Below are 22,894 nucleotides of genomic sequence, written 5' to 3'. Positions count from 1 at the left end.
TCTAAAATACATTTTTTTTTAAAATTATAAACAATTAAAAAATGTTTTTTTGGCTTACCTGAAACATAAAATTTCAATTTGAATTTCAAAAGGGGTTTAATTGAATTCCCTCATAAAATTATTTCCAAAAATAAAAAAAAAGAATTTGAAAAAAAGTATTTAATGGATAATCAATAACTTATATTTTATCCATTTTCGTTTTTTATTTAAAGGGAAATTTAAAAATAGTTTTTAAGTGACATAAAATCAGTTATTAGCTAGAATGAATTATTTAAAAAATGTTTACAATGACAAATTTCATTAATTCTCAGGCATATGGTAAGAATAGGAAGAAAAAACATTTGTTACGATCCTACAAAAATAACAATGCTTTTATAAGTTTTGCATGAAAATTAAATTCAAATCTAGTTTTTTATAGAGTAAAAGTTATTATTCCTACATTAACATATGTTAAAATAATTTTAGACTTTCTAAGAAAAATTATTTGGGCATTTTAATTGAAAAAGTACATTTATAAGATTCCAAAATACAAAAATATATATTATAATAATTATTGATTACTTTCAATTTTCAGATATTGTGTTGTAATGATGAAATTCAAATTTTTGAAATTCTTTTTAATAGTAAAAATCAGGTTTCCTTTTTTCTCTCCTTTGAATTAATTAGGAGATTGCATTAGATTTAAACATATACTAAAATTCTTGGCCTATAAAAAGAGAAAAACACCATTTTTATTTCCTAACAAATCACAATCTATTAAAAAATCATTCATTCTCAAACAAATCTTTCATCAATCATTCATTCTAAAAATCCTCCACCCATCATCTATCTCCAAAAATCTTTCATCCACAATCCCAAAAATCTCTCGTACACAACAAATTCATATTATCCATAACAATCCCAAAATCTCTCACACACAGCCACCCATCAATTTCTCATTCATCTTTTACTCAACCACAATTCCATAAGAATTTCATCCAAAAAGTCTTTCATCCATCGTCTATTCCCAATAATCCTCAACCATTCTCTCAATAAAAATACACTCAACAATCATTTTCTTCCATAAACATCATCTTCCACGCACAATCATAGAAAAAACAATCATTCTCAACCAAAAAACAATAATCCAAGATCTCTCATACACAAAAATGAGGAAAAAAACACAAAGAAACTCACGAGAAATTATAATTGCATTAGAATACATTATAGAGAAGTTTGAATTACATGTCAAAGCCATGTCTCTGAATTTATTTTTGCACACAAACTTCATAAGAGTTGCAACATTCCATTGTTGTTGGAATTAATACGAGAGGTATGTAATTTTCATTACTTTCTTTTATAGTAGTTTTATTTTTGTTATCAGTAATTGATTAGCAATAATAATTATCATCGTTGTAACATATAAGTATAGCTATATCAAAAAATAAAGAGTAAATTACACTGACACCCCCTGAGTTTTAGCGAAAGTACACAAACCACCCCTCACTCTTCTACACCTATACAAACCCCTAATTTTCTATACTAAAATATGATAAATGCAATTAAGTTAAACAAAACATTATATTGTGGAGACAAGTCCAAATAATATATGAGTTGATACCTCTTTATTATTTTTGGTTGGTTACGATATACGATATAATATAAGAACGATTTAAACAATATCTCTTTAGAATTGTTGATGTATTTTGTAACAAAAAATAATAAAGATACATTGATTTGTATATTATTTGAATTTTTTCCTCACAATATACTATGAAAATATAAAAACTAGAGGAGGTTTATGTATGTGTAGAAAAGTGAGTGGTGCTTTGTGTAATATCACTAAAACTTAGGGGATATTAACTAAAAAAGTGTATAAACAATACACTCTTTGTATACACACTGCAACATTTTTTTTAATAAATATTTAATTTTGAAGCAAAATAGGTAATTAATTAGTTTCTCACTATATATCAATTTAAAAAAAAATATAAACCAAAGATCTATGAGTCAATAAAAAATAGAATTTCTTAACCAACTTTTAATATGAGATGCATTATCAGACGTAGGGCTATGCTTCGCTCATTTTAAAAAATGTTTAAAATAAAAAAAATTAGAACTTCTTAACCAATTTTTAATATGAGATGCAGTATCGGACGTAAGGGCTATGTTTCGCTCATATTGAAAAACTTTTTCTACCAAAGAACTACGTAGTCTTGATTTGATATGTAGGACCAAGATCACTTTTGTCAGACATAATAATAAAATAAAGTTTTTTGGTTAAAATATAATAATAACACAATTAATAATTCATGCAATAATAGGTTAATGTTCAAATGGGCAACTAGGGTGTTAATACCTTATCTAGTATGTAATCAACTCCCAAACCTTATATTAAAGTCCAAGGCCCAATGTGATTGGGAAAGTCCAAGGCCCAATGTGATTGGGCCAAAAGATTTTTCTACATTTTTTAGTGGAAAAAAAATATAGTAGCGACTCTAATAAGGTCGTGCAGCTGAAAATCGGGACACGACAATATCCTCTAACTAACATATCAGTTAGTTATTTTTTTCTCCCTAGCCAACTGCCGCCTAACATACACGTGTTTAATAAAAGGCTTATGCCTATTAGGAAGTCTACCCCTATCATTGCCTCATTCTCTTTTCAGGAAACCCATTGAATGGAATGGTTCCATTCTGATTCTGATCCATGTCAATCAAATCTACAAGCTTTTTCTTATCCAATAAAATGTTTTTAAAACCAAAATATAAGTAGAGCTAATTAGAAGTTTAATATAGATTTTAGTGAAGACAGCATTTAGCCTTCTATATATAAAGCACATTGCAACTAGCAAGAGAGTAGAAACATACCTGTGATGCCCTTCCACAAGTTTTGCCATGTTACTATCATATAATTCATAAGTAGGAATAAAAGTGTTGCTGGCTAAGGAAACCATAAAATCCAAAGCTGCCAAGGTGGAGGATCCATTTCTAGTATAGTTTCCTGCAAGGTTTCAATCATATGGCTTAACTATTTACAAAAATATGTGAAAAAGATATAATATCTTATCTGCCAAAGCCATCTATTATTATTTGAAACCAAAAAGAACAACTTTGGTTTGACAATTGGGCATATCTAAATAGAGAGAAAAAATGTATGCATTGATACTGATATTGACACTGTATAAGTTTTATACACTGCTGTTTAATAATTATCGACTCTAAAAAAAGTTATACAAATGAATGTTAGATCATACGTTGATTCTGTATAAATCTTTATACTGATAATCATTAATTTTTAAATTTAAGTAATATAAATAAATAAATGATAAAGGTTATGTATGAATCTTTACATCAAAACTCATATTAATGTCCAAAACAAAAGTAAAAAGTTACAGAAAAACTGCATCAAGTGGCCAGCTACAAGTAAATCATAGACAGGTATAAGTTGCTAAGACGACACATGAAGGCTAGGAATTGAGCTATGTAATATTTTGCAATAACGCGTTCTTTTATTTCAACTATTACTAAAGGTACATACATAATTATCTTACATAGTTACATGCATACATGATTTTTGTAGGGATATCCATACATGAATATCTTAAAAGAATAAAGGGTAAAGTCGGGGATCTTTAATTGTACTCTTTATTTGCATTCAATTAATAGATAGGGAGAAACAATGTATCAAATTGGGACCGCATCACGTGATGCGGCTGCAATATTGTGGTTGTGGTGACTGGTGCAATTGCATTACATTGTAATTGCGGTGTGATATTGATTTACATTGTTGTGACTGCAACACGCCACAACACAACCACATCGGATCGTATTTGGACCGCATCGGGCCGCAACGCAACTGTATCGGATCGTATCAGACCCCATCAATGTCAAACATATGTTTTCACTCATGAAATAATTTACACCGCAACAGCCACAATCCACATTACAACGGCCACAATGACCACAATCATTGTAACCATAACCTCCACTACAATTTAAAATACTAGGAAGAAATATAGGTATATCAAATGAAGGATAGCTGGGCATTTCGACAAAGATCCAATGGAGAGAGAAAAGATTCAATCTGAACATCCAAACAGATAAGACTCGTGCATTTAGAATTTTGGATTCACTTTCCATTGAAAACTTTTTTTCCTTTTTCTCTCTTTTTCAATTGAAATTAACGCTATCTATTTATAGAAGATTACAGGACCAGATCATTTTTTGCTTTCAATGTTCCACATGTCACACAAACCAGTCAAGTATTGGTAATTTATATTGTATCAACTAGTCCAAAATATTCATTTTCGTTAATACAGTAAAAAGTAGATAAAAATATATAATTATTATTAATAATAAAAATATAAAGTCAAATACTATTAAATGTTTATTACCTTTAGCGTTTTGTTAATGTATCTGCATGTCTAACTTAACTATGTTTGTTTTTTGAAAAAATGACATATCTTCCTATAGTTCTAGTGTTCACAAGAAGATGACATACGTCACAAGGAGATAAGTAATAAGAAGATTTAGTGGGAGATATTAATTCTTGTTTTTTACTTTGGCAAAGAGAGAAATGAGACGTGTATTTTCCAATGAAAAGCGACCACGTAAGAAGCCCAAAGTGGGACATCCTCAATGTTCAGTTTTTATTCTTAATTCTGACAACTTCGCTGAACGCTTGAACTATTTTCCCTCTATCTCCTTCTCTCTCTCCTCGGAATCCTATTATTGTGATTATGTTTGGATTAAACCCAAAACCCTTTTTTGTTCTCTCTATCTTATTTCTTGTGCTACTTTTTTGTTCATTAACTGAATCCCTCAGATTCGAACTCCAATCTAGTGCCACCAAATGCATAAGCGAAGACATCAAAAGCAAGGCCATGACAGTTGGCAAATATTCCGTCGTTAATCACAACGAGGGTTCCCCCTTACCAGATTCTCACAGATTCTCCGTTCGGGTAAATTCAAAATTCAAACTTTTTGTTACCCAGTATTCAATCTTTGTGCTCTGGATAAAAAATTTTGATTTTTGGTAAAAGGGTAATCATGGGTTTGGTTTTTTTTCTTTTCTGTTATTGTTAGGTGACTTCGCCTTTTGGGACTAACTATCACAACCGGGATCGAGTTCAATCGGGTCAGTTTGGATTTTTGGCATTAGAGTCTGGAGACTACATTACTTGTTTCACGGCTGCGGACCACGATCCCAAGGCAACTTTGACTATAGATTTTGATTGGAAGTCTGGTGTGGCCGCCAAGGATTGGTCTACTATTGCTAAAAGAGGCCAAGTTGATGTGAGTCACTTCCACTTTCTGTCACTTTATATTTATATCAAAGCTTTGAACTGTCATATAGTCTCTGTCACCTCCATTTTGTCCGCATTTGTTTGTGTGATTAAATCACCTTATAGCAGATTATGTGTACTTAGTACAGTGTATGTTAACCTGTGTTACTCTCTCAACTTTCGCTACGTTAACATGTCAACTATCGTTAACATGTCAACTACTATCTATATGTTACCTTGTTATCCTGTCAATGTCAAATATCAATGCATTAGAGATATACTTATATAACTATTAATTATAAATTATTAATAATATATTTTAAAATATTTTATTTTAATTTTCTTTAATTAATTTGATGATGTTGATAAATCGGGTTTTTATAGCTTCCATCACAACCGTTTTTATTGTTGTTTCTTTTATGTTTGACTTGGCTATTGTTTCACCATAGGAGAAAGAGAAATATCTATGATAAAATTCATTCTTATTTGTTGTACCATCATTCATGTAGGCGAGTTTGCATTACCCATTACTCTCTCTTTCTTTGTTCTTTTCCTTAACTTTCTGTAGGTGAAAATCTAGCTTCTTTTGTATTATGCAAGAAGCATATCGTGTTCTCTACCAAAATGAGAGAATTGTGTTTCAATAGAATTAACCATGCAGCCTGCAACTTAAAACCATGATATTGATGTCTATAATAGATTGACAATTAATGTGACATTGAGTTGGACAATTTGGTTTTCCAATGTTTACCAACATAAAATGATATTTTTTAACCAAAGTATACCTAACAATTTGCATTCATAATCATAAGGGGAAAAAGTAGTTAATGCCTTCATAATATGAAATTAGTGGAAAGTGCCAAAGTTACATTACATAGGAACGAGGGAGTAGTTACATTCCAAATACAGTGAGATCTCCATGCATTAATAATGTCAAATTAGTAACTTCCCTGCATTAATTTGTTAAAGTAGTAGATGTATGCACTCTCATTCTGGTAAGGTTATTATAGTGCATGTTATAATTCAAACTGTAGCAACCTTCTGGCTCTATATGTTTGTGTTCCACTTATTTGATATGTTCAATAAGTATGGGGTTTCTTTTGTTGAATTACTTTTCTCTTGACAAATTAGCTTTCCCTGAACTCCAATTATTTATGTATTATATCCTCTCCTGCATCTTTTATCTGGAGTTTACTATAATCCTGTGGATATCAAAACACATTACGTCATACCATCAAATGGGGTTGATTTTTCCATTGGTTTGAAAAAGTTGTAGTCTCTTCTGAGTTCATGTTTTGTTCATTCACAATTGCATATTTCAGGTAATGGAGCTAGAAATAAGGAAGTTGTTCGAAACAGCTTCTGACATTCATGAGGAGATGAATTTTCTTCGTCAAAGGTAAGCATTTTAGTCCGTAATATATATATATATATATATATGTAATGTTGATATAAAGATTTATATGCAATCAATGCATCATTCACTGTTCATTTGTATGACTAAATTTTAATGGTAAATGATGAAGTGACAGTATAAAAAATGGTTACACTATTGGTGCAAACTGCATGCAACTTTTTTCTTTTAAATATTTTCACAAGCATTGTTCTTGTTTTGATTACTTTTCTTCTTTCCAGAGAGGAAGAAATGCAAGAGTACAATAGAACTACGAACGACAGAATGTTCTGGTTTAGTTTTCTTTCGCTTATTGTCTGCTTATCAGTAGCAGGACTGCAACTATGGCACTTGAAGACCTTCTTTGAGAAGAAGAAACTCATCTAAATTTTGTGATACTTTTTTTTTTAATTTTTCTTATATACGCTCTTGTAAAATAGACCAGCATTAATTTATCCAGAGAATACACATAAAGATAGTGTGTATATCTCAGATTACTCCCGTTGTTAAATGCAAATCAGATTCTTGACAATATTTTAATAGAGTGGATGATGATAACATGTGTCCTAGCATTGGGTATGTTATACCTTAATCTAATCTCATTTTGATCTTATGCTTATTTTGTTTTTATCATTTTTATATATGATAGAGTACTATGGTTTTGTATGATTTATGTATCTTACTTTATTATGGGGTAAAAGTTCGGTTATAGTTGTTGTTTTTATCATTTATTTTATCTAAGCGTTGTCTTAAAAAAATGGATTGATGCTACAAATTTTATTGGTTGAACCAATCAAACCATGAATTGCAGGTGTTGACAGTCAATGTCTAACTTGTTTTTAAAACGCCAGTATAAATGCATTTTTATTTAATAAGTATATCATAGTCTATATATAATACTTGAGTTCAACGAGCTTTTTTTAAAACAAAGATTTCACTCAAATAGTATGATTTCGTTGATGAGAAATTCTAATGCTCTTCTAGTTTGACCACTTTATAGGAGAAAACTCCAGCAATTGGTACTATAATCTCCAACACATTCAACCACGTTAAAAATATGACTAAAGGGAAATATATCTTCATCCAAGGAAGTATATCTTCCATTTTACAAAGTGTGTCACTTGATATGATTGATTAAAAAATATATATTTAAGTTAAAAATATAATAATTAAATGTTTTTACATCAAGTGATACATTGAGCATTATACTTTATGAGACAGAAGATGTGTTCTATCAAAGATCATGTGTAGGTTTGGTTGACACTACAATACTGCCTTTCATGATTACATCGTACGTTAGGCATTTCAAAACAATGACTGACTAATCAATAGTAAAGTCTGAAAGTGTACCCGATGGTCAATGTTGTCTTGGAATCATGTTCCACAGCCCCAAAAAGAAAGCCTCATTCATGGTCCCAAAAAATGGTGTACAAAGAGAACGTGAGGATCATCCATATCATTTTCGTCTTTTGCCCCCATTTTACCTTTCAGGCAGGGGGGATTGGAGCTGGGAAATGGTAATACTAAAAGAGTTGCTAGTACCTATACAGCACACGAAATGGTAAAACAAAATCCAAGAATGCAAACTATTTATTAATTTTTTAAACAAAACATGAAGCATCATCAAACAGCGGATGTTTTGATGTATACCCTATTTTCGACAATTAATTTGTACATTTAAAATGTATTACACTTACACAACAATCTGCATATGCTCAACTGGAATGGGAGCTTTAATGAGATAAATGAAATGGAATGCAGAAACCAAAGAAAAGCTATCAACATCGTGTGTCCTGTTAATTAAAATTTAGAAGCCAAACAGTTGGAAACAAATATTGACTTGGCAGGTTTTCCAGTTGGCTCTATCCATAAATCCAACAGCAGTAGAGAATTCAAACCACCGGAATGGTAAAAGCAAATAAATCATCTGAATTTCTGGACATGTTAATGCTCTTATGCTTTATGAAGAGAACAAGTGCCAGTGATGATCTGATGGTAAATTTTCCTTGATCTTTTCAAGCCGTTTAAGGATGTCTATGAAGGAAGGTCTTTGATTCATGTCAGCAGCCCAACACTGCTCTGTTAACCTAAGAGCATACAAGGTCAAAATTCGTGAGATTACAAGTTTGGTGAGATTACTCATTATGAATAAAAAGGCTAAAAACTGTTTTTAATTAATAGCTTGAGAGTGAGAGGGGTGATCTCCTCATTCTAAGGACAGCAAAAACCACCAGCATCAAAGAGGATTTACAGCAGAATTAAGAATTACAAATTGCCTACTAATAGGAGAACCCTAAAGGCCTGAATTCAATTCCAAGTCATGCAGTTGTCACAGGCAAAAGTTTGATTAGGTGAGCCAGCTCCTGGTGGCTGATATATTAAATAGTTGATGTAAACAAAATAAATTACTAACAGTAACTTTCAACAGCCTAATTTGCAAAGCATTTCAGAACCTCTAATTAAATGGTCACAAATTTATATCATATTCATGCTACTCGTACTTGGGTTTTGTGAAATTGGAAATACCAAGTATAGTACCAAGAGAAATCATATAGCTTCTGTGGATGTTCTTCAAGTATGATGAAGGAGTGTAAATCATAACTATTATTTACCATTCCATCAGGTTATTTATAAGTGTCATAGTGAATCAGACTATCAGAGATTCAAGCATACTGCCCATGTATAAAAAGATTATAGAAGCTGGATCAGGATAAAATTAAAAGAAGAGACAACAAAGTGGGATGTTTTTTTGTGATTTGAGGGCAATATACAATAGTAATTAGTAAGATTAGCAACGGCACATCATGGCCCAGATATCACTGAGCATTTAAACACACACCAGAGCATATACAGTTGAAAAGCTTAAATCAAACCAAATGATTTTGTAAGAAGGCAAAGGAATGAAATCAATCTCACAGCTAAATAGGTGGATTTCTGGTACTACATCTTTTAAGACATCAACTTTCCCTTTCATAAGTTACTCTAGAAGTGAAATTAAACATTATTCACACAAGTTTAATCCACCAAACTTGTGGCTTCCGTTTAGTAGTTTAATTTAATATTGTAAAGGGCCTAACATCTTGAGAGCTTCAAATATTATGTGCAAGCCTAGAAATGATCTATTATCTATACCTAAAACATGTCCTGTCATGTGAAAGTCCTATAGGCTAGAAGCATTAAGAAACCATAAACCCAACTACAAGAAGACAACAAAGAAAACTCTTGACCACACTTGGTCAAACACTTACTCCACATGATGTTAAAAACCAAATCTCCTAATAGCATGCTAGTGATTGTGTAAAAGAAACATAACATAAATGACATACTCTATCAGTTCAGGGGTATATCCCTTTGCGCGGATAGTAGGCCTGTGTCCTTCTGCTGCCCGTTTGGCTCCATCGTAAGGTTCATAAGTTGCAAAAGGTGGTTCACCTTCAAGCATCTGCACAGGATGAGGATATCATGAGCTAAAACAAGAATCAAATTATACATAAAAATTCTATATTTAAACAAGCATTGTTACCTCATACAAAATCATTGCAAAAGAGAACACATCAACCTTCTTATCATATCTCCGGTGCTTGAAAACTTCAGGAGCCATGTAGCGGTCTATTTTATCCTCAAGAACAAGGAAATGAAATTGAGTTTTGTGCACAAATGACTAATCTTGTTTTATAAGAACTTAAAAGAATACTCACAGCTTCCTGTTTCACCCGTCATCTTGTATACATCATGAGAACTTTGGACCTTGATAAGCTTACTCAATCCAAAATCTCCAACTTTTAAATGGTCGGCACTAGAATTGACTAAAAGTACATTCCTGAAAATTTAGGAAATAAACTTCAACATGTTCTTGATGACATAAAATCTTGTAAATCTAGGATAAAAGCAAACTTTGGTTCAAATAGTTAAGTAATGCATGATGATATGCTGTCCATGGCAGGTAACCCAAATTAATATTTCATAAATGCAGTGCAATGCAATATAACCAACTTACCTTGGCTTTAGGTCTCGATGAATTATAACATTGGGTTCATTATGAAGATATGCCATTCCTCTACAAAAAAAAATTCACAAAATATTGGTTACCATAATGATTAGGTTGTATAACAGATTTACAGGGAGATTGGAGAGCTTTCTGGAGCTAACTGGTTCTCATTTTGTTTCCTTTTTGTTTTTTTATCCATATTAAGATAAGATAATTTGCTCTCCTCCTTTATATGTTCTTCTCTTGTGTTCTTACTAATTTCTTTTATAATCATTAAAATATAAAAAATAAAGGAAAATAAGGGTAATGCAGCATACCTGGCAATATCCATGGAAAAGTTTATAGCGGATGCAGGATTCAGTGAACCTTTTTCTTTGAGGTACTGATGAAGATCACCCTATAAATGAATGAAAATATTAAGCAAAGATTCAATTTAAAAGCATAAGTTGCATAGAAGTTTTTACCAGATTAGAAATTCGGTGTAGAGTGCTCAATTAGAAGCAATTAATTTATTCACATACCCCTCTTAGGTACTCGGTAATTAACATAAGTGGCTTTCTATCAGTAACAGCTCCAAGAAACTGAACTATGTTGGGGTGTCGAAGCTTCACTAACAAATTGACCTCATGCCTGAAGTCCTGACTGTATTAAAAATTTATACACGAGAAAAAAATCAGAGGAGGATGAGACATTGACACATCATATAGCAGAAAAACCTGGGACAAAGAGAAAATAAGTACGTGTGTATGTCTCCCTCCCCTCCTAAATAAGTTTTGATCATTCACTATAAAGAGACATAATTAAATATCCAATGATTTTATAATAAGTGACTAGGCCCTAAAGAGGAAGTAGGTACAACCTGGACAGAATACCTTCAGCAAAAAAAGAGGTTCTTGTTGAAATTTTACTCTAAGGGCTAATGTAATAAGACTTAACAGAGGGCAGGCAAATGTGACATTAGTTTTAAAACATTCATCAACCACATGTGATTGTAAGACATTTATGCCAAACATAATCAGACCCCAATAGCAATAAAAATGAAGACACACATGAAATGAAACAAGGAATCTCACATCACCAATCTATCTTCTGAAAGAGAGGGAAGAATGCGTTTGACAGCAACTGGTGTTCCACGCCAATGGGCTTTTAAAATCTCACCAAAAGAGCCCTACATAAAACATACTATATTTGATAAGGCAAAAGCATGAGTAAAATGATATACCTGGCAAAGCAAAGCACAAATTAAAAACAAGAAACAGCAGGTTCATAAAAGAAAAACATTAAGCTAGTGAAAATAAGCAAAAGGAATGTCAAGAAAAAATGTGTGCATAGAAGAAAAAAGACATTAAGCTAGTCAACCGAAACCTTAAAAGTAAACAAAAGTAATGGCCAGAAATACTACAAGCTTATAAGAAGAGAAATTAAGCTAGTGAAACAAATGAGTACTTTTATTTTATCAATCAGACATAAATAATATTTAACATGTGTGTCTTTGGATATAACTTTTTTTGCTGTTCAAAATTGCATTATTCAAATCTCACCAAGAAAGCCTTAAAAAAGGATTTTCAATAAAAAGTTTAGTTGATGATCACCCAAAAACTGAATAGCAAGACGAATGCAGTAAAAAATTAAAGTGGGTTTTGTACAGCCTGATATACTCTCAACCAAGACAAATTTGCAACTACATGTCTTGAACCCGGAGCATAATAAAATTTATCTCAGAATAATTATGGTGAAAAGAAACAGTAACAAACGGACAATCAGTTACAAAAACACAGTGCTAAATTAACATAACTGAACACCACTGAGTGAATGAAGAAAATGCAGAATTAAACCTTTCCAATACGTGCTGAATTAGAGAAGTCAAGCTCAGACGGGTCAACTTCCCAATCACACTTGTTCGGCAATGGTGGTGGAACTGTGTTAGGTTCGAAATGACTCCCATTTTGACCCTGCCTCATCAAATATCACAACTCAGATCCAAACAACAACAATCACAAACAAATCAACAAATACCAGATCAATGATCGGCAAAAAAAACATGATTCTAAATTATAGTCCGCATTTGCAGCCTAAATATTATAAATTTAATTTACAATACTCTCATCGCTATCATAATTGCAGTATTTTATACACCTTCATCCCTCAACAATATGTTGCTTCTTATGCTGGGTTAAAATTCTGTTTTCTTTTCCTGCCAAATATAGCATATAGCCGTTAGTCTTTCTTGGCGCTAATTTCTGTTAGCTTAGTTTGGCGCCAATATCAGTTAGGGTAGTTTAGGTTGGTTGCTTTTTATTCAAGCAATCACTTCTTGTATAAATTCATCCCGTTTTGGGTCTTCAAGGTAATAAGAATGATGTATATTTCAGTTCAATTCCGCAAGATGGCATCGGAGCTCTCGATCTGAGAGATCGAGAGCTCCGCTGCACATTAAACTCCTTGCCCCTAACTCAAATTCATTCTCAAAGAAAGAAAGAAATCTTCTCTGTTCTTTTACAAGGCATTCATCCATAGCTATATGCTTCTGGTTTGTTAAAACAAAACAAAGGTATCAAACTTGTTCCATTTTGGCTTATTTCTTTTTCAGCATTTTCTGATTCTGTTTTTAAGAATGGCAGACATAAATTTTGATGATACACAAGGGATACCCGCCGATAATCCTTCTAGAATTGACCCACAAGACCCCTGCAATCCTTTCTACCTCCACCCTAGAGAGAACCCCAGATTTATTCTTGTATCTCCACCATTAGAAGGCGGAAACTATTACACATGGAGTAAATCCATGAGGAGAGCCTTGCTCTCAAAGAACAAATATAAGTTTGTTGATGGATCAATTAGAATGCCCAAAACAACTAACCCTGAATTCGACACATGGGAAAGATGCAACACAATGGTGGTTTCTTGGATTACAAGAACACTAACACCTCAAATTGCATCATATCCACTGATCTAGTTCTTTATAATGTGCTTCATATACCAGAATTTCAATATCATTTGATCTCTATACATAAACTTAACGCCTCACTCAATTGCAAATTGATATTTGATAAGTCTTATTACCTTATTCAGGATATGAATACCTTGAAGATGATTGGACATGTTAAATCTCTCAATGGCTTATATGTACTCAACATGGCAGCAAGCTCAAGTAGATTCAATTTACATTATGTTAATACTATGACTGATAATACTCATAATGTTCCTTTTGATTTGTGGCACTCTAGGCTAGGTCACCCTTCCAATTCTGTTTTGCATACCATGTCTAAGACTTTTTCTGATGTTAAATATAATGCTTCACATGTTTGTGATTACTGTTATATGGTCAAGCTAACCAAATTACCTTTTCCAACCAGTTTACACAAAACCAACTCCACTTTTGATATTGTTCACATGGACATATGGGGTCCAATTGCTATACATTATATAAATGGTCATAGATACTTTCTTACTATCATAGATGACTTTAATAGGCATACTTGGTTATTTTTAATGAAAACTAAGGGAGAGGCCAAAACCCTTGTCCAAAACTTTATTACTCTAGTGCAAACTCAGTTTCGCAAAGTGATTAAGACCATTAGAACAGACAATGGTCCTGAATTTACCATGCCTTCTTTCTATTAAAACCTTGACATAATACACCAAACTAGTTGTGTTGAAACACCTCAACAAAACTCTATGATTGAGAGAAAACACAAACATCTCTTGAATGTCACAAGGGCCATCCTGTTTCAATCTCACTTACCCAAGATTTATTGGAGCTATGTTGTTAAGCATGTCACATACTTAATCAATAGATTTAGTAAGTCTTGTGCTACATCACAAATCTCCCTTTAACATCTTACATAACCAAGAACCAGACTTAGACAATCTAAGAGTCTTTGGTAGCCTCTGCTATGCTTGTACCCTTCAACACAATAGAACAAAATTAGACCCTAGAGCCAAGAAATGTGTTTTCTTAGGATATCAATATGGAACAAAGGGGTACTTGTTGCTTGACCTTAGTGCGAGAGAAATCTTTTTATCAAGAAATGTGATTTTTAAAGAACATAGCTTTCCTTATGCTATCAATCAGCTTCCCTTGCAATCTTTTTCTGATTCTGATATCATGAACCCCAACACAGATCATTTGTTTTTTATTTTCCTTCCCAAACTAGACAACTTGTCACTCCTGCCCAACCTCCTACAAGTATGCCCTCACAAAACCTATCTGAGCCCATTAGTGATCCAACCTCTTCATCTAATGAACTAAGAAGATCAAATAGAACTAGGCATCCTCCATCCTACCTACAAAACTTTCATTATTCCCTTCTCAACCATACTCATCTAATAGACAAACCTAAGATTACTCATCCATTGTCCTCTGTCCTAGCCTATCACAGCCTAACACCAAAACACATCCATCACACATTATCCATCTCTGCTGACTATGAACCAAAAACCTACCATCAGGCCATTAAATCACCTCATTGGATAGAAGCTATGCAAAATGAACTTAAGGCTCTTGAACTCAATCACACTTGGTCCTTAGTTGACCTTCCACCCGATAAACTTCCTATAGGAGCCAAATGGGTTTACAAAATTAAACATAGGTCTGATGGAAGCATAGAAAGATATAAAGCAAGACTTGTTGTCAAAGAATACACTCAAACTGAAGGCATAGACTATTTTGATACCTTTGCTCCTGTCATCAAACTTACCACTGTAAGGCTATTACTTACCATTGCCTCTTGCCAAAATTGGTCCATTCACTAACTTGACATCAATAATGCCTTTCTTCATGGTGATTTACATGAAGAAGTATATATGACCATACCCCCTGGAATTGTTGGTCACAAACCAAACCAAGTATGCAAATTGCAAAAATCCATTTATGGCCTCAAACAAGCAAGTAGGCAATGGTATCACAAGTTATCTTCTACTTCGTTTTCACTTGGCTATGCACAATCACAACATGACCACTCACTGTTCACTAAATCTGCTTCTCATCACTTTACAGCTTTACTTATATATGTTGATGACCTGATTTTAGCTGGTACTAACTCCTCTGAGATAACTTTTGTTAAACAACATTTGCATGAGCTATTTCGAATAAAAGATCTTGGACCTTTAAAGTTTTTCCTTGGACTTGAAATAACTAGAAATAGCAAAGGCATAACATTGTGCCAAAGAAAATATACATTAGATATTCTATCAGATACAGGTTTTTTATCTTCCAAACCAGCAGCAACACCAATGGTAAGAACATCCAAATTGCATCAAGGAGATGGTGACCCTCATCCTGATCCAGCTTCCTATAGAAGATTAGTTGGAAGACTTCTCTATTTGACAAACACAAGACTAGATATCTCTTTTGTTGTCCAGCAACTCACTCAATTTATGGCTTCTCCTACAACAACTCATCACAAAGCCCTCACTAGAGTGCTCAGATATATCAAATCCTCTCCTGGTCAAGGACTTTCCTATCCTTCATCTTCTAAAATCATTTTAAAAGCCTTTTCTGATTCTGACGGGGCATCATGTTTAGATACAAGAAAACCTATCTCTGGTATTTGTGTTTTCTTAGGTAACTCTCTCATATCATGGAATTCCAAAAAGCAATAAACCATGGCTAGATCATCATCTGAGGCTGAATATAGGGTACTTGCTTCTGCTTCTTGTGAAATACAATGGATCATGTATCTCCTTCAATCACTTCAAGTCCCTTATACTTCTTCAACATTGTTGTATTGCGATAATGCTTCTGCTTGCTATATTGCTAACAATAATGTCTTCCATGAACGCACCAAACACATTGAGGTAGATTGTCATGTGGTTCGAGAAAGGCTTCTTCAACAACTATTTCATTTACTACCCATTCCTTCATCTGAACAATATGATGACATTCTTACAATACCATTAGATCCAACACCATTTCATTACTTACTTTCCAAGCTGGGAGTAATTAACATATACTCACCAGCTTGAATGGGGCTTTTATACACCTTCATCCCTCAACAATATGTTGCTTCTTATGCAGGGTTAAAATTCTGTTTTCTTTTCCTGCCAAATATAGCATATAGCTGTTAGTCTTCTTGGCGCCAATTTCTATTAGTTTAGTTTGGCGCCAATGTAAGTTAGGGTAGTTTAGGTTGGTTGCTTCTTATTCAAGCAATCACTTCTTGTATAAATTCATCACGTTTTGGGTCTTCAAGCAATAAGAATGATGTATATTTCAGTTCAATTCCGCAAGAAATTTAAAAGCATGAACTTACATAAGACGAGCCTCCGTGTGTTTTCAAAAGCTGAATCATACTATTTCGTTTAGCTCCTTCCGCATCAGCCAGAGGCTGTCAATTAAACAATAAATTTAAATAACATTTAACAAATCAATCATTATCACTACCAAATCAGAAATAGAGAATTGAATTGTATACAGTGTTTTTCCACCGATCTTGAGCATTGACGTCAGCTCCGAATTCGATTAAGCAGTTAGCGACGTCGATCCAGCCGTGGAGGGAAGCCACGTGGAGCGGAGTACGGTTGTCGTAATCTCTAGCGTTAACAAGAGAGGGATCCTCTTGTAAGAGCTTGCGCACCGAAGCGGCGTCGTTTTGGTGAGCGTGCCAGAGTATCAAGGAGGTGCGGCTCACCCTAGCCTTTTCCTTTTGCTTGTCGGAAGATGTTGATTCGCCGCCGCTGGAGCTCATAATTCGCCGCTAGTTGAGACAGTGACGGTTGCTGCGGTTGCTTTGTTTTATTATTTCGTGGAGATTGGAAAGTGAGAAGTGAGATATGGAATATACAGGAATTGATAAAAGTGGAAATGGGTGTAAGTGTTGGTTATTCACTTATTCTATATTTGGACGCGGTTATGTGTGTAATTAAATAAAATGAAATAATGTTGGTACTTGCTTGCTAAAGATTCTAAACAGAGAGTGTGAAGTGTGAAAGCTTCTTCTTCGCCTTGATTTATTTGGGTGCGTGTGGGGTTAGATAACCTGTGCTGTCGCCTAGTCATATTTGGATTAAGATGAAGTTTCAGGTGCATGATTACATAGGTTACTATTTATTTACCATTACAAAAGAGAATAAATTTATTTCCTCTAGTTAGTAAAAGTACAACATGTATATTGATTTGTTTAGTTTTAAAAATATTTATATAAAAAATAATTAAAATATAATATGTGTCATAATTTTAATAGTTGAAGAATATAACTTATGTTCTTATATTATAAGATAATTTTTATTCTCATTCAAAATGGGTGCTTTTTAAGTGATTACAATAAAATAATTTTATCATAAAGAAAATATTATTATATAATAAAGTAATACTTTCTAGTAATGATCAAGACTTATTGCCAATTTGTGCCCGGGGAGAAAGAACTTGTTTAATAGTTCCATCACTGCTTTGGTGCAAAAAAAAATGGTATTAATTATGGGTGACAATGGAATGAGTTTGAATGGATTTAGATCTTAATGGATGAATAGAAAATTATTCACCAATCCATATAAATTCATTACATCACATTTTTAAATTATTCAATCCATCTATATCCAACAGATTCCGATCCATCCATTTTAATATATTGGATAGATGGATATCTAACCCACTTTTCTTTTAATTTGAACAAAACAATTTTAATAAAGCTATTTGAAGAAAGAAAATTCTTTTAAAAATTATTATTTAATAAATTATTTTTAAATATCAATTTTAAAAAAAATTTAAAAGTGTTTTTTTAAAAAATTATTCTTAACAAAGACTTTTAAAAATTGCTTGTTTGATAAGCACTTTTAAAAATTGTTTGTTTGATAAGCACTTTTAAAAATTGCTTGTTTGATAAGCACTTTTAAAAAGGTGAATTTGTGAAGTTTTTTTATAAGTACTCTTATTGGCAAGAATTTCTGATGCAACATAATTGGTAGGGGTGTAAAAGTTCAGTTCAATTTTTGACACAATTTAGTGGCCGAACCTAACACAAAGATACGGTTCGGTTCTACTCGATTAATCGCAAATTTTATTTAGGCACCAAACCAAACCGTTCATTAACATTTCGATTTTTTAATTTATTTAAAGAAAATTCTTCAAGAAATAGATGAACAAAATTTGCAAGGTATAGAGTCAACTAAATGAATACTAAACGCATCAATAATAAATTATTTAATACTATTTCTAGTAAAACAATAATAATTTAACATCTCAACATACTACAAACTTGAAACTTTAGTCCACAAAATCTTCGACAATGTCCAACAAAATTTAAGAATGACAAATTTGGTACCAATATTTTAGTCCAACAGTAACACTTAATACTCTACATCATTAGTAATGTCCTCAAGTTCTTCCTTTTTTTCTTTTAGTTCTTTAATTTCTTTATTTAATTAATTTTATCTCTGAATATTGACAAAATGTATACTAGTTTTTTAGTTTTCTTTCTATCTTCTCAATGGATAATAGAGATAAAAAATATTTAGATTTGTTTACTAATTAATTTTTTCTATTTGCGTCTTATTTATAGCCTATATGTATTACTAATTCTAAATTCTTAATCATACTTTATCTCCTAACTTTAAAGCTTAACCATTCAAATATAAAATAAAATTATTTTTTAATACGTATTTCGGTTCTAACGGTCTCCAAAATTTATAAAACCGTGAACCGAACCACGAAACCGAACCATGGAGGTGAATCGAACCGAACTGCATTTTATGGTTCGGTTTCAGGTTTAAACCGAAACTACTTACACTCCTAATAATTGGGACTCCATAAGTTATACGCAACATTCTATCATCCTTAAATATTTCATTTTGTTATTATATTATTACATTAGTCAATAATAAAAATGATATATTTATACTTTGCATTAAGATATTAGGGTAAAACACTAAGGCTGAAATCATTTATACTTTTTGTACAAGCACTTTTTAAAATCACAAATGCAATTTTCAACTTTTGTAAAATGTGTGGCATTGTGCTTAGAAATGTGAGATAAATTTTTTATATTAATATTGAATTAATTGGAAAAAATTGTTTTTTTATTTATTTTTTCAAATTTTGTAGGTAGAAAACTAACTAGTTTAAAATATATGGTTGTCCTTTTTAGCAAGTTTTGCTTTTAGTAATGGAATGGTTTTGACATTTTTAGCTTATAGATATACTTTAAAAGGTTATATATATATATATATATATATATATGGTTCCGATACATTTCCTCAAACTTTTTAGCTTTCATATAGTTTTATCCTAAGCTAAGCCTTGCCTTCCAAATATTTTTACAAAATGCATCCAGCTTTTCTTTTAAAATTGATAAATGAACATTTGTATAAAAAGCTAAAATAGATCAATTGCGTTAATCACCTCCTTTCCGTTAAAAAAGGAACATGCTTTGCAGAATCTACTTTCCTACCCTTTTGTTTTGTCCCAATTTAGTCTGATTTGTCCAAAAAGAGCAAATTGTGCTATGATATCTTTATTTCTTTCTAGCTTTGAAGATGAATAAATGAAAAAGAAATTCATTTGAAAAATATATTTTATGAAGTCTTATATTCTTCCTTTAAAATCCATCTTGTAAATCAACTTTAAAGTTTTTTTGGGTTCGGATAACATATTCTTGATTTTTGTAAGATCTTTTAGCAAGAGATTTTGTTGTCATCTCTATTTGGAACTTAGAAACCGGACTTTGGGAAAATGTCAACAATCCAGGACATTACCCATGAGTACGCAAGCTGTCTCCCATTCCCATTTGCTAACTACCAAAACCTTAGAACTTAGTATAATATTTTTTATAGTTTCTCATATGTATTCTCGTATTTGAGGTAATACTGTCAAAACATCTGCAAGTATATTGACTAACTCACACAGCGAATATTTTTTTCGTCCACAAAATTCAAACGCGAAACCTTATTTAAAGGGAATCAAGATATACCACTTGAACCCTAACATCTTGATAACCCAATTTAATATTTATAAACATTTTTTGTTTTATTTGGTCAATCAATTGTGGTGGAGCATTTCATGTGCCTTCGATTGTTTTATTAGTAATTTAATTAATCCAGCAAAGAAAGACAATCAAATAAACTACCATCTCAAAAGTTGTTTCATGTTAATGCAGTGTAGTATTGAAAGTTTATAAGTTACGTAAAAACTTATAAGAACAGGATATTAGACGTTAATAAATTATTAGCTAACGAAATAAATTTGTTTAATAAAATTAACTATTAATATGCTCAATGGAGGTAAAATAAAACAAATTTTTGACTTATGATTCATAAATTATCTGTAAAATATTTATCAAATATAAACTTATAAGTCTCATAATTAACTTAGAAAGCCGTTTTGCCAAACATATCCTTACTATAATGATTTGAGTATATAATCATTTATGAATCATAATACTTAAGTGATGTTTGGAATGAAAAAACAGGTAACACTTTATTTGATATATATTTTTGTTATTGTGTACATATTATATGAAATTCACTAAATTATATGAATCTACACTTTACTTGATGATCTTAATTCTTAAGTGAACTCCAAAAGTATTTTGGAAAAAGCATTCTATTAATCTTGCTTAAGTTAAAAAAAAGTTGGAAGTAGATTCCAAGATCACCATCTGGCCAGGGTACGTGGTACATCTGTACAATATGTGATTTATAAAGTAAATCATATACTAGTGAAATTAAATGTAATTAAAAGGATGAATATTTTATATAAATCATTTATTAAAATAAAATATGTGACTTGATGCTAGACTATATTTTAAAAATATACACAAAAGTAAGATGTATTTCAATTCTACTTATTAATATTTTTTTAAAAAGATAAGTTGTTTTCATTAAAATTTTGTTATTTGAAATAAAAAATGGTCAATATTATTTATATGGTTTAAATGTTCAGTACAACTAATTTTGAGTATTATGATAGCATGATTGCTATAATTATTATTTATATTATACTGATATTTGAACTAATTTATTAGATATTGTAGTATATAATCAGGATGTTATGTCCTCAAAATCTTTTGTCTTTATGTTTCAAACCAATTATATTTCACTAAATAACATAAAATATTATTTTTTTTATTTTTCTTTTTAAATATACGATAACTTTACATTGCACTGAGACACATTGAAACATAAAATATGGAACAATTGATCCCATTATCTAATGAGAACATATTTACTGTCCAATTTTTTATATATTCCATATACTATCACATTTGATTGATTGAAAAAAATTATTTAATTTAAAATTACAATTGTTAATATTTTTTTGGTCAATCACATTTTTTTCCTGTAGTGTATGGATGGTTAAATATAGTTTATAGAACTTGATTTAGAGACTCAAATTTAAAAAAGCTGGTAATACCCTTACCTTTGTCTTCTCAAACTCCACTACCTTTACCTTTTCTATTCTTCAAACTCACAATTAACTTCTCCACTCTTCAAGCCCACCATTAACTTATCTACTCTTCAAACCCATCAACTTCAACATTATTCTCAAATCATCTCCGTCTACTTTGTTGCACCAAGAAGACCATTTCATTGCACATTGTTTATCTTCTCTGCATATACATTCTTCGTTCCCGATGTTTGGGATGAGACATGAGCTGTCGGAATTTCCCTCTTACAATGCAAATATTTGTCTCACGACCTTTAGTATTTGTATTTTGACTATCCAGTGTCTGAATAATTATAGGATGATTGTAAGTGTTTTTTATGTTAAAAATAGTAATAATTCAAAATTCTGTTAAGTTAGTTAGTCACTAGCTTACTATAAATGGCAACTTGTGTAACTTGATCAATAAGGAAGAAGATTGAATTCCCTTTTCTTGCATACACTTTTCTCTAATTCTAACATTCTGTTTCTGCACATTTACTATCATTCTTTCTTTCTCTCAAAGCCAACTTCTTCTCTTCTCTGTTTTCGGTTTTGTGTTCCAATAGTTATTTGATGGTGTGCATTATGTAGCATTACAGTAGCATTTTGGACCACATAGATTTAAGTATACCATCTGACTTTGCATTACACAATTGAATTTATGGTCTCCAAAGCTCATATCTATCTAAATTTTTTGTAACAAATAAAGAAATCATATAAATTTGCATTCAAGCCAGCAAGATGCATACTACAGTATGTTTCTATATCATGAATAAAGAATTAGTACAATTGTATTTTGAAACATCACCAAAACTAAACTAAACCATCCCAAATTTAAGATTCCAAATTAAGAATCCTTTTTTTACTAATAAAGGTATCTTCACTTTT

The 22,894-nt window shown here is 31.7% G+C and overlaps 2 protein-coding genes across 2 annotated transcripts; one reads left to right on the top strand and one right to left on the bottom strand.

Moving 5' to 3' along the window:
* LOC109349546 (transmembrane emp24 domain-containing protein p24delta9-like) lies at window positions 4,633-7,273 on the top strand. The gene is made up of 4 exons (XM_019590385.1): window positions 4,633-4,942; window positions 5,067-5,276; window positions 6,589-6,665; window positions 6,902-7,273. Exons 1-4 carry the CDS (start codon window positions 4,721-4,723, stop codon window positions 7,044-7,046), a joined length of 654 nt encoding a protein of 217 aa, XP_019445930.1. The 5' UTR covers window positions 4,633-4,720; the 3' UTR covers window positions 7,047-7,273.
* On the bottom strand, window positions 8,222-17,533 carry LOC109349545 (serine/threonine-protein kinase STY46-like). Its single transcript, XM_019590384.1, has 11 exons — window positions 17,064-17,533; window positions 16,902-16,976; window positions 12,483-12,599; window positions 11,721-11,815; window positions 11,169-11,289; window positions 10,965-11,044; window positions 10,657-10,716; window positions 10,358-10,479; window positions 10,183-10,268; window positions 9,986-10,101; window positions 8,222-8,746 (listed from the first exon to the last, which is right to left on the bottom strand). The coding sequence occupies exons 1-11, from the start codon at window positions 17,334-17,336 to the stop codon at window positions 8,620-8,622; spliced, it is 1,272 nt and encodes a 423-aa protein (XP_019445929.1). The 5' UTR covers window positions 17,337-17,533; the 3' UTR covers window positions 8,222-8,619.

The sequence above is a fragment of the Lupinus angustifolius genome, chromosome LG06, assembly GCF_001865875.1.
Source record: "Lupinus angustifolius cultivar Tanjil chromosome LG06, LupAngTanjil_v1.0, whole genome shotgun sequence".
Classification (NCBI taxonomy): Eukaryota; Viridiplantae; Streptophyta; class Magnoliopsida; order Fabales; family Fabaceae; genus Lupinus; species Lupinus angustifolius.
This window is presented reverse-complemented; position numbering and strand designations above follow the sequence as displayed.